Source organism: Mus caroli, chromosome 8 (genome assembly GCF_900094665.2).
Source record: "Mus caroli chromosome 8, CAROLI_EIJ_v1.1, whole genome shotgun sequence".
Lineage (NCBI taxonomy): Eukaryota > Metazoa > Chordata > Mammalia > Rodentia > Muridae > Mus > Mus caroli.
This window is the reverse complement of record NC_034577.1, coordinates 62350871-62366317: the sequence shown is the minus strand read 5'-3', so window position 1 is coordinate 62366317 and position 15447 is coordinate 62350871. Positions and strand designations below refer to the sequence as shown.

The window sequence follows — 15447 nt, the reverse complement described above, 5'->3', positions numbered from 1 at the left end:
AGGGCGTACAACTACCACTCCTAGCTATTTATTTTTTTTTTTTTTTTTACTTTTTTTTTTTTTTTTTTTTTTTTTTTTTTTGAGACAGGGTTTAATATCCTCTAGGTTGGCTTGAACTCCTGATCCTCCTGCCTCAGGCTCCAGAGTTCTGGGATGACCCTCAAACTCTCATGGGGAGCAGGAGGCCAGGGCTCAGCCCTCTTTGAGCGGCTGCCCAAGCATGGAGCCCAGAGTTGAATCCCAGCTCCCACATAAAGGGCCGAGAGTGCTTCCTCTCTTTTCTGGGGAGATGAGGTGCGGCTTACTGGCCAGGCAGGCTGAATCGCTAAGCTCCAAGCTTAGGAAATGACTGTCTCAGATATAGTGGAAAAGTTCTTGGGAGGCAGATGCCAGGGGACCTCTATGAGTTCTAGACTGGCCAGGGCTACATAGTGAGACCCTAAAGAATTAAAGTATGAAGAGTGATTGAGGAAGACCCCTGCCCCCACGGTGACCTCTGGCCTCCACACAACACAAGAGAGAAAGCTGAGGCCGAGACGACCCCGCTGCCCCTCCCCCCAGTCCCCTGCACACTTCCTCTTAGACTTCCCCAGCGGACACCTTGCCCAGAAATACATGAAAGAATGCAAATCTTCGATCACTCAGCACGGGCTAGAGACGCTTGTGGCCCAGGTGTGGCGCGGAGTGCGGAGGCGGCCGCCAGGGATTGGCAGACCTATTTGTACTTCTATGCAAATTACCCAGCCACAAACGGACCCCCCCCCCTGCTTCAGCTCCAGATGTTGGGGTGATCGGAATGTGGGGAGGAGGGGGCAGCATATTATGAATATGTTGGGCATAAGGAGGAAGCTGGGAGCCAGGGATTAGCCTTCTACACTCAAGTGTTGTTCATGTAGGAAGGGGGTGTTCAGCTGTGCAGTGATGTCACCCAGCACTGGTGAGGTGGAAGGTGGGGGATCATCTGGAGATCAAGGGCATCCAAGGCTACATAAGTAGTTTTGGAGGCCAGCCTGGGCTACATGAAATCCTGTCTCAAAATTAATTAACTAAAGTGAAATCTTAAAACAAACTAAAATGCTCCTCCTGGCTCAATGACTGCCACAGGGACAGTGTCCATCCAGCCCAGACTGATGTGACAGGGAGAGGTGGGGCTAGGTCCTGGAGGAAACCCTGCCTAGCTGAGAGAGGGCAGTCTAGACAGTGATACACACAGAGGAGAGCTCACGGAGGGAGGGGGGGGAGAACGGGACGGGGGGGGGGGAGAGAGGGGATACCAGGGGCTGCTATGTGGGTGACCCACATACCCGGGGTTGGCCAAGAGCTCAGGGCTGAGCACTGAGGGGCGAGGTGCTTGGAAAACCAGAAATTCTCTGTGACAGACAGGGTAAGGGGCAGTAACACATCTGCTGCCCAAGCAGAACCAGGAGCACCTGTATCCAGGGCAGCAGACTGACAAACCTGATGAGCTGAGTGTGATCGCAGGATGCACAGGGTGGAGGGACAGGACCCATTCCTGGAAGCTGTCTTCTGAGATCCATACACCAGTTATGATCGCACGCCCAGAAAAATTAATGATTGTTAAAGTTTTGTTTTAAAGGCAGGCTCTCACTATGTAGCCCTAACTGTCTTGGATCTCATGTAAACCAAGTTGATCTAAAACTCAGAGATCGACTTGCCCTTGCCTCCTAGGATTAAAGCCGTGCACCACCACACTTGGCTATGGATGCAATTTTTAAAAACTAAATTAAAATAAAACATACCTCCCCACATACACTCAACCCTTCTGTCTGGTGGGATATGGTTAGTAAGTCGATCTACAAATCTGCCTGAAAGGCTTCTAAACCACAAACTATCACCTCTCCAGCTTGGTGAGGCCTCTGGCTCCCCAGGTGTTGAAATGAGGGCGACTAGGAAGAGATCCCATCTTCCCAGTGACCTTTTGCCTCTTAGCCCAATGAGGTCTCCGTTTCCCACCCCCACCCCCACCGTCAATGAAAGCAGGTTAGAAACACTGTCTCCCCCTATCCCCAAAGGGCTTTCGATTTGTCTTTCCTTTTCAGAAGCCCTGAGTGTCAGTCCTCGTCCAGCTTCCGACTTGTTCCCTGCGATGGGCCACTGGGCTGCACAGGGACCCATAGCCCAGCGTGAGCAGAGAAAGCAGAAGTGAGAGGCAGGTGGGGAGCCAGGCCCGCGGGACACGCGGCCTCACGCAACCCGGGCTGCGGTTTCATCACCTGCTCCCAGGACTCCTCATTACGAGAACAGGAAGCGCCCCCTGGAAAGCCGGGACCCCTCCCCGCCCTCTCCCGGGGGCCCCAGCAGCCGCTGAGAGCGACCCCAGCTGCCCATCTCCTCGGCGCTACAACCGACGACACGCCCCCCTATGGGCGGGGCCCAGGGCGGGAGGCGGGGCCTCGCCCACCGCAGCTCTGGGCCAAGCATCTGCCTGGCTGAGCAGGTGCGTGTGACCAGCTCCCTTACTCTCCCCGCAGCAGCCGCAGCTTAACCACCAAAACCCGGTCAGTCTGGGCCGCCCAGGGGTGCCTGGCTGCCTAGCTCTTTCAGAGGCAAGGTGGATCTCTGAGTTCAAGATCAGCCTGGTCTGCATAATGGGTTCCAGCACAGCCAAGGCTATGCAGTGAGATCCTGTTTCAAAACAAGAGTGACAAAAATGTAGGGAAAAAAAAAACCCTACACATAACATAAATTTCAATTTTAACGGGGTGGGGGGAAGTGGCTGAGAAGACTCAGTAAGGGTAAGAGGATACAGGTAAGCGTGTGGACCTAAGGTTGAGACTCAGAACCCACGTACTAGCCAGGCAGTTCCTAAGGACTTGATAGCGGGCTGGTCTTGCTAAAATGCCAATCTCCAGGTTCAGTGAGAGGCACTCGCTCAGAAAGTAAAGTGCATGTGTACGTGTGATTATCTGCCTGGTCAAGGCCACTGATCCAGAAGCAAGGACAGATTCATGCTCTGAGCCTAATCTTGCTGTCCCATGTTAGGGACACCCAAGGCCCCCAGCCTTGTCCCCTGAGCCTCCACAGTGGCTGCAGGGACAGCCCAAGATTTCCCTCTTTGTTCCACAGAAAGATCTTCCTGTGGGGAATTGGTCCTCAGAGGCCCAGGCCTCCCAGCTTGGGAAATTAACACATCTGTCAGCACTGGGCGGAAGGGACTGTACCCATGGCCTCAAAAAGCCCCAAGACATACCAGATGGAAACCCGAGTTGAGGTGTGTGTGACATCCTGTGTCCTCCTCTGTATGCCCAGAAATGTTAGGGACACCCAGGCAAGGGGGCAGACGAACGATGGGTTCCCCTCTGGCCAGTCAATGGCAGATACATAACTCTGTCTGTCTCCAGGAGGTCTATGTGGAAAGGATGGAAATAACACCACCTCTGGTGGCACATGCCTGACATCCAGCAGCTGAAAGTAGAGGTGGGTGGGCAGCTGCACGGTGAATCTGAGTGATAGCCTAGGCTGTATAAGACCTATGGGAAAGAAAGGAAAGGAAGGAAGAGGAAAGTGGGGAAACTGAGGCAAGAAACTGTGAGAGTGGCTTTGACAGAGGGTCCAGGAAGGCCTGTCTGAGGGGGCGTCTTGAGGATAGAAAGACGACATCCAGGTCCTAGTCTGCCTGGTAGATAGTAGAGTCAGTGCTAAGGCCCTGAGGAGGGAGGCTGAAGCCTGCTCCTAACCAAGACACTTGCCTGTCTTGCCACCTGCCCTGGGGGAAAGCCCCCTGCCTCCGCCAGGGTGGATAGGGTGAGTGGGGGCTGCAGACAGTGGAGAGCATGGGCAGAGCACTATGGGAAGGTTATGTCGATCCACTGTTCTTGATGTAGTGGCTGTGGTGGGGCAAGAGGCTTTGAAGGCAGGAAGCTGGGACAGAGCACATCTGGAGCAGCTGTGGCCTGGACTACCAGCGTTGCAGATTGGGAGAGAAGATGGGAGAAGCTGGAGTTTGCAGCTGTGGGGACGCCATGTCTTTACCAGGATTGTTGTTCCCTTCTTAGCCCTCACCTCACCTGGGGTGAACTAATACCTAGAGAAGAGGATGCCAGGGACAAGCTGCCCTCCCCAGCCCCTCTGCTTGGAACAGCTCATAGTATCTACGGTGATTGAGTGCCCACTGTTCGCCCAGGCCATCCACACATGTTCTGCCTCACAGAGACAGGCCAGCTACAGAGACAGGAGTCCTCCTATAGAGAGAGAGTGGACATCCCCCTGGTGTCAGATGACAAGAGTCCCAGGTTCCCAGCCAGGAGCAGGCTTGGGTCCCAGCATCGGCCTGCCACACTCTACAGTAACTGCCTGTGACTAGCTCGGAAGTGGGGCTTGATATTGTCATCTTGGGATCACAACCCAGGTCCCAGACTATGTCAGGACAGAATGCATGCTCCTGGCAAAGCCAGTACTGTGGTACATGCCTTTCATCCCAGCTCTGAGATGCAGGCAGGTCAGTGGTTCAAGGTCATCCTCAGCTACATAGCAACTCTGAGACTAGCCTGGGCTACACAAGATCGTCTCAAACAAACAAAACCCCCCAAAGAAGCCAAGTTTTGGCTCAATTTGCCTTGCTGTGGTCACAAAGGCAGACAGAACGGTACCTCATGGAAGGTGGGTGCAGAGGCTATGTCCCCAGTCAGAGCTTCAATTTTCTCAAAGACCTGAGAGTGGCTTTGAGCTCTGTCTTTCTCCAAGAGGGCTGGATGTCCCTACCAGCCTTTAGGATTCTCCTCTGAGATCCAGCATCATAAGCTAGGACTGATGGTTCTCATCTGTCAGCCCAGGTGTGGATCAGGAGCTCCAGGCCAGCCTGGGCAGCTTGACACCCTAGCTCAAAAGGGCAAACTTCTTGGGCTGGAGAGATGGCTCAGTGGTTAAGAGCGCATGCTGCTCTTACAAAGGACTCAAGCCTGGTTCCCAGCACCCACAGCGAGTGGCTCAAAATTCAGCTCCAGGGGACTCAATCCAGCCGTTTCTATGTACTCTTTCTCCGCCCCATACAGAGAATTAAAAATGACAAAAAAATAAATCTTTAAAACAAAAGGAGAAAAATTCAAACCAGTTTTCAGATGGCCCCCAGGCCTTAAGTGTCCCAAAATTCTGTCCCCTTCAAGACAAGTTTTGTTCTGCTCTCAGTTAGGGAGTACTGACACACTGAGTCTGGAGGGAGCAAGCCTGCCTTTTCAGAGACCCCTGCAGCCTTAGCAATCAAACCCCAAACACTGCTCCTGGGTGGACTTGGGAACAGCACACATTCCCAGCGCTCTCTTCTGATCCTCACTGGTAGATTCTAGTTAAGCGTTCTCCCAGCTCCTGCCCACTGAGGCCTCTACTGAACCCAGGTTTGCTCAGACGAACTGTCAGAATGCCTGTCCCCAGTCCCATAGGGCTGCAGTCCTTAACTTTCCCTGGTAAGGAGTCCCACACAATCAGGTGGAAGCCTAAGCTGTATCTGACCTCTGACCTCTGTCTGCATCTAGGGTTGGTTAGGCAAGGATGGGGTCACTCTGTCGACTGCCCTGGAGACTGAGAGGTGGAGAGCGGGTCAAGACTATGAAAGGGACATTGTCTCGGAGAGGGCTGTGAGTTGTTCCTAATGAGGTTTCCAAGGAAGACACAGGCATGGGGCGAGGGATGGTTCCTTCACCCCGTCTCCCATGCCCATGTACATGCCTGAAGGAAAACAAGGGCAATGAATGTCAATTGGTGTGTACCCTAAGAAGTGGGTGCCTCAGCTCACAGACTGCTTTAGTCAGGGTTTCTATTCCTGCATAGAATAGACCAAGAAGCAAGTTGTGGAGCAAAGGGTTTATTTAGCTTACACTTCCAAATTGCTGTTTATCATGGTACTGGCATCTCCAAAACGCTGCAACTAGGCTTCACCAATAACCTCTCATAGGCTCTCTTCATGGTGTGAAGCCTCAACTCCACTGCATGACCCCTTCAGTCCTGGGCCATTAATTGAAACTGAAGCTGCACCTCCACCAATGGCTTTCCATGGCCTCTCACAGTGCCAAGCCTCAGCTGCTCTTCCTGACCCCTTCGTGCCTTCAAAACCAGTACCACCTGGGTGACTCTTACATATTACCAAGTCCTGCTGCAGCATGAGGTACAACCTTGGCTATCTCTGGAACACAGCCTCAAAAAATACTTCCCACAAGATTTCACCTCAATGATGCTGGTCTCTTCTTAATTACTGCTAATTTCTTAGCTCTAGCTAACCAGCATCAATAATCCCAGTAATGCAAAGGTTTTGCTTTAGTAGTTCTGGTATCTTGTTAATCAAAGCTGATTCTTCAGCCCCAGCTAACCAGAACCACAGAATCTTCACAATCAAATCAGCAATGGCTCTGATAAGAGTCTTTAATCGTCCCTCTGAAATTTCACAAGCCAGACCTCCATCTTCTGCACTGTTCTCAACATTATCTTCCAAGTTCCTACAGAACATCCCACAGAGCTCTTAACATCCCAATGGCTCTTCTAGCCCAAAGTTCCAAAGTCCTTCCACAGTCCTCCCCAAAACATGGTCAGGTTGTTCACAGGGATACCCCACTTCTGGTACCAATTTGTCTTTGTCAGGGTTTCTATTCCTGCACAAACATCATGACCAAGAAGCAAGTTGGGGAGGAAAGGGTTTATTCAGCTTACACTTCCAAATTGCTGTTCATCACCAAAGCAGGTCAGGATACAGGAGCTGATGCAGAGGCTATGGAGGGATGTTTCTTACTGGCTTACTTCCCCTGACTTGCTCAGCTTGCTTTCTTATAGAATCCAAGACTATCAACCCAGGGATGGCACCATCCACAATGAGTCCTCTCCCCTTGATCACTAATTGAGAAAATGCCCCACAGCTGGATCTCATGGAGACACTTTCCCAACTGAAGCTCCTTTCTCTGTGATAACTCCAGTCTGTGTCAAGTTGACACACAAAACCAGCCAGTACCCAGATGTAGTGCCATCACAATCAACCATCCCCAAAACTTCAAATACAGCCTCAAGTAGGAACACACCTGTGACCCGACATTTTGGAAATGAAGGCAGGAGGACTGATGAAAGTTCAAGGCTATTTTGGACTACACACAAAGACCCTGTCTCAACCTCTCAATCCCCCTCTACCTAAAACAAAGAAAACCACAAACATAGCCACCCACGGGTACACATCTGTGATCTTGGCACTTGGGAGACCAAAGATCCACTACCATGAGTTCTAACTTAGCCTGAGCTACAGAGTTCTTCCCAACCCCAAGGTCTCATGATACAGCCTCACTTAGGGCTCACTATGTAGATAGACTAGGTTAGCCTGAAAAGATCTGCCTAACTGGGATTAAAGGCATGAAGCACCAGGTATGGCTACATAGACTTCTAGGCCAACCTGGACTGTAGAGTGAAACCCTCTCTAAAATTGCCAACTGAAACTTCCAACAGTGGAGTGTGGTCACACCCTTGAGATCCTGGTCCTTGGAAGGCTAAGGGTGGAGAGCTGCTTTGAGTTTGAACTATGTACGCCGAAACTACATAGTGAATTTCGGACTAACCTGTCTTAAACCCCCTCTTCTCAAGAGAAAGAAGAAACCTCCAACAATTTAATGGTCACACGCTTGTGATCTCAGCACTCAGGAGTCTGAGGCAGGAGAACTGCTGTGAGTTTGAGGCTAGATGAGCTACATAGTAACTTCCAGACTAGCTTAGGCTAGTTGAAACCCTACTCAGCAAACACTCCTGAAAGCCAGGCCCCCTAACCCACAGACAGCGCGCGCGCATACACCCACACACACACACTCTCTCTCTCTCTCTCTCTCACGGCTCTCTGCATCCCACCCGCCCCGAGACCCGCGCACACCTCAGGAGTCCCGGGAGTCTGGTCCCTGCTGGCCACACCTGCTGCGCACTGTGAGGGTCCAGGCGCCTATGCTTCTGCAGCACTGAGCATAGCTCTGGCCCAGCGGCAGATGCCTTCCCGCGCAGCCCCGCCCCCAAGAGCTGATTGGGTGGAAGTGGGTTATTTGCATAGGGGCGGATACCTGGCTGTGTTCTGGCTCCTAGACGTTTCATACTAGGTCGGAGAGAAGATGCTAGGAAAGAGAAGCCTGACTGAGAAGTGCACGCCAAGGAGGCTAAGGCAGGAGTACTGCAGCTAGTTGCAGGCCAGCATGGGATACATAGCGAGACCCTATCAAAAACAAAACAAAACAAAACAACCAGAGCATAGTGGCACACAACTTTAATCCCAGCCCTTGGAGAGGTACAGGCTGGTGATTGTTGAGGCTAGCCTGGTCTACAGAGCAAGTTCCAGGACAGCCAGGGCCACACTGAGAAACTGTGTCTGGAAACAAACAAACAAACAAACAAACAAACCAAAGCCATCACTACCACCACCACCAACAACAAAAACAAAGGAAAGAGAAAGAAAAAAGAGAAAAAGAAAACAGGGTCAAATACATATTATCTTAAAAATTAAAAAACAGCTGGGCGTGGTAGCCCTGGCTGTCCTGGAACTCACTCTTTAGACCAGGCTGGCCTCGAACTCAGAAATCTGCCTGCCTCTGCCTCCTGAGTGCTGGGATTAAAGGCGTGCGCCACCACGCCTGACTATTGTTTGTTTTTATATTTATTTTGAGCCAAGGTTTACTATGTTGCCCAGGCTGGCCTTAGTTAGACTTAGCATCTTCATGTGATTGTCTCAGCCTCCTGAGTACCTGGGATTACAGACTCAGCCACCAGGCCCAATTTATTTCTTATCTAGAGACAGTAGTCTCAAAATTACCCAGGATGCACTTGAGCTCTGTGTACCTCAGACTGGCCAGAAACTTAGCACACTCCAGCCGACTGGAGCAACTGGGAGGACAGGCTGTGTCACCAAACTAGCTGCTAACTCTACTTCACTCCTATTAAGGTGTATGGTCCTGACTAGCTAGTCCAAGGAAGGTCAGGGTCATCACAGTGAGGTCCAGGAGCCCTGACTCCTTAAGGAGGAGCCTAGCTGTTTGAGGAGTTCGCCGCTGGGTGAGGGGCTTTGGGATGTGGGGTGGGATCTCAGCTGACTGGGTGTCCTCTCCATTGTCCCACACCTGTGTAACTGGAACCTGGTCTGCAGGACTCTGCATCTCAGGGCAATCCTCTAGCTTCACCCCATGAGTTTTGGATGACAGTAGCAAACCGCTTCCACAGCAAAAAAAAAACCTTTCTCTTCAGATTCAAAAAAGTTCCTGCTGTGCTATAGGTGGGTCCCCGACTCTTGTCAACTTGCCCACTCCACACACAAAGGGGTCCCCAGGACACACCAAGATCCCGGCCAAGCCTGGGGGCTTCTGCCTGGGTTCCATGATGAACGAGGCTCCGGTAGAAGGAGCCTGGGGAGCCCGGCCCCCGGGACCTCGCTGTTTACCTGGCCACCTCCCCCTGGCTCTGATGCAACCAGCAGGCTCTGGTTACGTGAGGGCGGCAGCTGCAGCAGGGCCCCTGCGCTAGGAGGGGGGCAGGGTGGGAGAGCAGGACTGAACAGGACAGGACAAGGCCTGGGGATGACACTGACTTTACCTGGCCCACACAAAGCCACTCTCCTGCGCCCACAAAGGTCACCTGCTGCCCTGGACCCTCTTGATCCCGTATTTCCAATATCCTTGGAGGGAGAGTCAAGTCACCGCCTCTGGCTATTCAGGTGGAGTTTGTATCCAGCACTCACTAGAGCAAGGAATGAGGAAGTCTGAAATCAAGGGCTCTTTGTTTATTGGGCTTTTGTTCTGAATCTATTTATTTATTTATTTATTTATTGTCAGAGCCTCCTATAAGACCTCAGACTAGTTATGCAATAATAACAATCCTGAGCCTGGTGTGATGACCAAAGCCTTGAATCCCAGTAGGAGGAAGGCAGAGGCAGGTGGGTCTCTGAATTTCAGGCCAGCCTGGTCTACAGAGTGAGTTCCAGGACAGCCAGGGCTACACAGAGAAACCTTTTCAAACAATAAACGCCAGCCAAACAGAATAGGGATGACCCCGAACTTCTGATCCTCCTGCCTCCACCTGCCACTCGCTGGGATAACAGGTGTGTTCCAGCTTGCCTAGCTGTTTGAGACTGGTCTCACTCTGCTTGTCTTGTTGACTTCAACCTAGCAGCCATGCTGTGATGACAGGCATGAACCACTACACCCAGCAGGGAAGAGCTGAAGACTTTCCAAGGGCCACCTCTCCTAGGGTTAGAAACCCCTGTCCCTTTGCAGGGCTTGCTGTGTGATCTCTGGCTGGCATTTCACCTCTCTGAGCCTTTGCAAGTGGAAAAGGTAGGGACAAAAGCCACAGGTTCTGTGGGGACCACTTCTGGTGTCTTTCACATTCTGCGAATCTCCATCCCATACTTCACCCACCCCAGTGCTGGGGTGTGTACATCAGACTCTATGTCCTCCGCTGTGCCATGGGGCCAGGCCCAATGTGCCTTGGATCTCTTCAAGACCCACAGCCCCCACAGACAGCCTGTGAAGAGAAGCTGGCAGACCTATGTCTGGGGCACACACAGGTCTGTTCCTAGTTTGGGAGGGTTTCCAGGTTAGGGTTAAAGAAAGCAGGAAATCAAAGATGGGCTTAGGCTAGGGAGGGGAGCAGATGGAACACCAGAGGGGCTGGAAAAGTGGCTCAGAGGTGAAGCGTAGCACATCCTGTTTGCAGAGAGTTCCATTCTCAGCACCCATCATCAGCAGTTCACAACTCCAGCTCCAGGGGATCCAGCACCCTCTTCTGGCCTCTGTGGACACCTGCACGCCCACGCACAACTAAAAATAAAGTCTTTTTTTTTTTTTTTAATGTAAAAAGCCTTATTTGTACTTTAGAGCTGACATATTTTTCAAAAGCTGGCAACACTGGGCCTGGTGGTGCTGTGACCCCCAAAAGTAAGGCAGTTGAGGCCCAGGATAATTCATGACAGAACCTAGGAAAAGGAAATAATCCAAGGATTATAAGACATCTCAGTGGCTAAGGGTGCTATCTGCCAAGCCAATGACCCTGAGTTTGATTCCATGGTGGAAGGACTCCCCAAGTTGTCCTCTGACCACCTCCACACATGTGCCATGATACTAATGCACACCCCTCTAATAAAAGATGTTTTCTAAAAAAAAAAAAAAAAGTCACCACAGACCACTGTTCGTTCCCTTTTTGCCCTGACACAGATCTGCAGGAGTCTAATGCTTCATCCAGGTCAGACTCCTTTCCGGTTACCCTAGTCGGTGGGTGGGTGCCAGGTTCCTCTGGATGCCCCGCAGCACAGACCAGTGACCACCTGGCTCCAGAGTTAGGTGGGGAAGGAAGGCTGTGAGCCTTGGTTGTGGGCAGATATAAGGCCTTGCTGAGTGACTCAGTTCGTCCTGAAGGACCAGGAGCCTCTGGCTGGTTGTATAAGTAGGCAGGACTGTGTACCTAGACCAATGCTCTGTTCTTGTGGGAGGAATAAAAATGAAATGTAAATTAGCCATGGCCCTGGGAGGCTTGGACAACAGGTGCTGAGGTGGGAGACAGACTGTTCTGAAACCTGTGAAAGGTGCCAGCTGCCAGCTAAGAAGGGTACCCAGGGGCTATGGCACACCAGGACTGTTCCCCAATGCCCCGAGCACCCTGTTGCTTCCGTGGCTGGACCCAGGGGGTACTTTTCACATCTACTATTTATTCATATGTATGTATCTATGGACATATATTTGTGTGGATGCTGGGTTCTAACCTGTGTAACTGGCACAGGGCTTCTTTCTAGCACACAGCTGGGCTTGTTGAACACTTCCTGTACATGGGCTCAGCTGAAGTCTTTTGGGGGGGGAGGGGTGCAGTGAACTTTATTGATGGTATTCAAGAGAGTAGGGAGGGCTCCCTCGGCCCCTCCTGTTTTGTTTTTTTTTTAAAGATTTATTTATTATATGTAAGTACACTGTAATTGTCTTCAGACACACCAGAAGAGGGTGTCAGTTCTCATTTCAGGTGGTTGTGAGCCACCATGTGGTTGCTGGGATTTGAACTCTGGACATTCAGAAGAGCAGTCGTGTGCTCTTACCCACTGAGCCATCTCACCAGCCCCGGCCCCTCCTGTTATTACGGGGTCTGGGATAGAAACTGTGAGGGAGATGCTCAGTGTTGGGGGCCGAGTTGGGACAGGGATTCCTCAGCAACTGAGGGCCTCTCTCCTGCTCTCAGTGTCCTTGCTGCGGTGGGTAGTTCAGGGTTTCTTACTCTTGGAGGCCATGTAGGCCATGAGGTCCACCACCTTGTTTCAGCTATGTTCCTAACCAGACCTGAAACTGCTCTCCTCCAGACAACTGCTCCAATGACTTTGGCAACTTTTGGTTGTTAGAGTTTGTGGTGTGTGTGTATGTTATTCTGGGGACACAAGCAGGAACCCAGTGTAGGCCAGGCAAGCACCCTGCCCCACCATGGTCTACAAGATGGAAGCTAGTGGTCACGCCTTGCCCTGAATGGAGGTGGGTGCTGTTTTTCCAGGGGCTCCTATGAGAGGGAAAGCACCTAGCCCTGCATCACACATGGCAGGGCGGGCCTTCAGCTATGTGACATGATGTAGGTTATGTGACCCCAGCATGGAAAGAGACGACTTATGGACATTCAGTGTATTCAGTGCACAAAGACTGTTATGTGAATGATCCTGGAAGAGTGACCCTAATTTATGACCAAGGTAGACAATTATGGCAGAATCAGTAGGCAGCAGGCACTGGCCACTTGCTAGGTCTTCAGTTCTTGGCGAGTCCTCAATGCGGTATCCAAGGAAAGTCTTCTGCCAGGACTGGGAGACAGGGGTTAGGGGCAGAAGGCCAGCGTGAGACTCCAGTGCCTGCAGGTAGGAACAGCACCTGGAGCTGCTGTCTCACCACCAAGCCAGCTTCTGCTCACATAAAATGTGACTGTGTTGGGGGTCTCAGGACTACACAGCCAAAGAGGATCTGACCCCATAAAGGTCAGTAGTGACCTTGAGTACTTTTGGAGGACAATCCCAGGGAGGTAAAGAAGTCTGTAGAGATGAACCTGGGATTGGGTGTGCAGTGCAGGAGACAGACTCATGCAGAGTTGCCCTTGAGCATGTCCAGGCAAGGGCTGGACTAGAGGTAGAGTTCACCCAAGGTTGACAACATCACAGTGCACACACCTGTGAGCCCTTCTAGCTTAGGGTCTTCCCAGATGTCCCATGGGACTCCCAAGTGAAGGACTGCTCATCTCTTGTGTTGGGGGTGACAGCCAATGAGTACTCAGAAACCCGGCAAGTGGAGACCCTCAGTAAACCACTGAGGTGCCCAGTAACTGCCTGATACCCAAGGAGCTTGAGGAATGCTTACTGTAATAAGTGAGGTGCCTAATTAATGCCCAATAATTCTGTCACCCAATCAGCCCTCTCTATACTGTCCAGGAAGTGCACCCTGCTACTCTGGGCTCTGGGGCCGTAAGCCAGTGTCCACCCAGTCCCTGGGCCTCTGCCACAGAGGATGCTCTGCGCCAGCGGGACCCATGGCTGAGCACCTCTGCGTGAGTGGTACACAGACCTTGCCCTCACCCAGGCCCCCATGCCCAGCAACAGGCAAAGCCAGAGGACACACAGGTTCACAGCCGGTTTATAGTACCGCAAAGTGGCAGGATTTTGAATGTTTCTCTCACATGGATACAGATGTCACAAAGTACACCTGTCACTGAGCATGTAGGCTCAGCATGTGGATGCGCCATATTTATGTGAGGAAAAAGCTGAAGAGCAGAGAAGTGAGGGAGTAGCCGCAAAGTCACACAACAGCTGAGAGGTTGGGTTCAGCCAGGGGAAGATGAGGCAGCAGAGGCCTGAACAACAGCAATTCAAAACGGGACCCTTTAAGCCAATACCCCGCAAAACATCCCGAAGACCAGCTAGGAAACACAACAGTTAGAGGTCCCTGCAGGGACACAAAGAAATGGGTTAGTTCAGCAGGGTGACGGCCTCTACACTGACCTGGGTGGGGAAGCAGGTAGCCCTGAGTCTTCCAGGGTCAGGGTCAGGCCAGGGAAGGAGGAGGGGACAGTTCCTCCTGGCTGGAACAAAATATGCAAATGTATGAGACTGATGCCACAGGCCAGGAGGTTGCTCAGTGGAGCTGACTAGAGGGGAGTTCCACCTTGGCCCCAAGACCCATGGCCTGAGCTCTTGGGTGTGCTGTAAGGATATGGGGTCACTTCAGAGGCCAGGCAGGCTGTCAGAGACGGGTGGGTATGACAGAGTCAGTGGGAGGGGTCTGCAGCACTTTATTCTGCTGCTCTTCTCATTCCAGTGACAGACCGGTCAAAGGCTGGCTGAGGCTCGAGCAGGCAAGCTATGTTTATTGAGTCACAGCCAACACAAAAGGGGCCAGCAGGTGCTTTCCGCTGCACTGGGCCTTAGCTGAAAGTCTCTAAGCCGGAGAAACCATGACACAGGGTGGAGAGCCCAGCTCCCACAAGCCTCGACCTCCCACTAAATCACTCCTCTAGGGGCCCAGAGTGCCAGTCTCAGGGCCCCTGCTCTGGTCACCATCATGGGGATGCCAGGCAGCTGCTCTTTATCACCCACAACTGCTCTGAACTGTCTCTCAGTCACTGTCCCTGTGAGCCTGGCACCACTGTGTTCCTCACAGCAGCTGAGTTACAGAAGATGAGTGCCACAGATGCCAAAGACTACCAGGACAGCTCACTGGTTAGGATCGGGTGAGGGCAGGTGGCCAGGGCTACCTGTGGCCTTGGGCACTGGTGTTCATGTGGTCCCGGATACTGATGGCCTGTTTGAGCAGGCCTTCCACACTACGGAAGTACACGCTGCTGTCCACCAAGCTCTTCACAGCACTGAAACGGAAGGGAGTGAGGGTCAGTTTCTGTCCTGGCAACAGCAGCAGCCTAGGATCCCTCTGTAAGGTGCTGCGGAGGTGGGCTCACCCTTCCAACACTATATGACTATTAACTAAAGAGAGGGCTCATGTCTGTAAAGAAAACTCATTCTGTCTGCAGGAGCCATTTCCACCGGCTCAGGGAAGGACACCTCTAGGCTCAGCGACTTCCTCAGGTGCAGCTTCTCAGGGAGGAAACTCTCCCACTCTGCTACTTACAAGGTAGCTGCTGGGGAGCCCTGCTCTCACGACTTAAAGTGTAACCAAGCTTGTACTTGCATGCCTTTCCAGGACTGGGAGGCCGAGGCTGGAGGATCCCCTGAGTTTGAAGCCAGCTTGGGCTGTACAGTGAGACCCTATCTCAAAATTATACAAATCCCTTAAACCAATTATTTATGGAGGTGATGCATCTTCCGTGCATGCATCCGTGGAGGTCAGAGGACACCTGCAGGAGTCAGTGCTCTTCTTCCACCATGTGGGCTCTGGGAAATACAGTTACCAGGCTGATGCGCATCCCTTTACCCAACAACCCTTCTTGTAAGAAGCAGAGGAGCTGTGTTTTGTTTGTTTGGTTGTTTTTTTT

At 51.9% G+C, this 15447-nt stretch overlaps 2 protein-coding genes across 7 annotated transcripts in view; both read right to left on the bottom strand.

Moving 5' to 3' along the window:
- Window positions 1-7927, bottom strand: part of Mef2b (myocyte enhancer factor 2B) — a 16670-nt gene extending 8743 nt beyond the window's left edge. Inside the window, exon 1 of one of the 2 annotated variants that reach the window (XM_021169706.1) lies at window positions 7850-7927. The gene's annotated coding sequence lies outside the window, so the exon portion shown is untranslated. The remainder of the gene's footprint in view (window positions 1-7849) is intronic. The other variant, XM_021169705.1, reaches the window with a different exon arrangement.
- A 1498-nt stretch (window positions 7928-9425) lies between these two features.
- Borcs8 (BLOC-1 related complex subunit 8) overlaps window positions 9426-15447 on the bottom strand; it is an 11029-nt gene continuing 5007 nt past the window's right edge. The window contains exons 4-6 of one of the 5 annotated variants that reach the window (XM_021169709.2): window positions 14713-14823; window positions 13961-14040; window positions 9426-10927 (exon numbers count right to left, since the gene is read on the bottom strand). In XM_021169709.2, the coding sequence (XP_021025368.1) occupies window positions 14004-14040; window positions 14713-14823 (148 nt within the window). In that variant the 3' untranslated portion in view covers window positions 9426-10927; window positions 13961-14003. Of the gene's footprint in view, window positions 10928-12587; window positions 12824-13577; window positions 13905-13960; window positions 14041-14712; window positions 14824-15447 lie in introns of those variants that run through there. The other 4 variants (XM_021169707.2, XM_021169708.2, XM_021169710.2 and 1 more) reach the window with 4 other exon arrangements.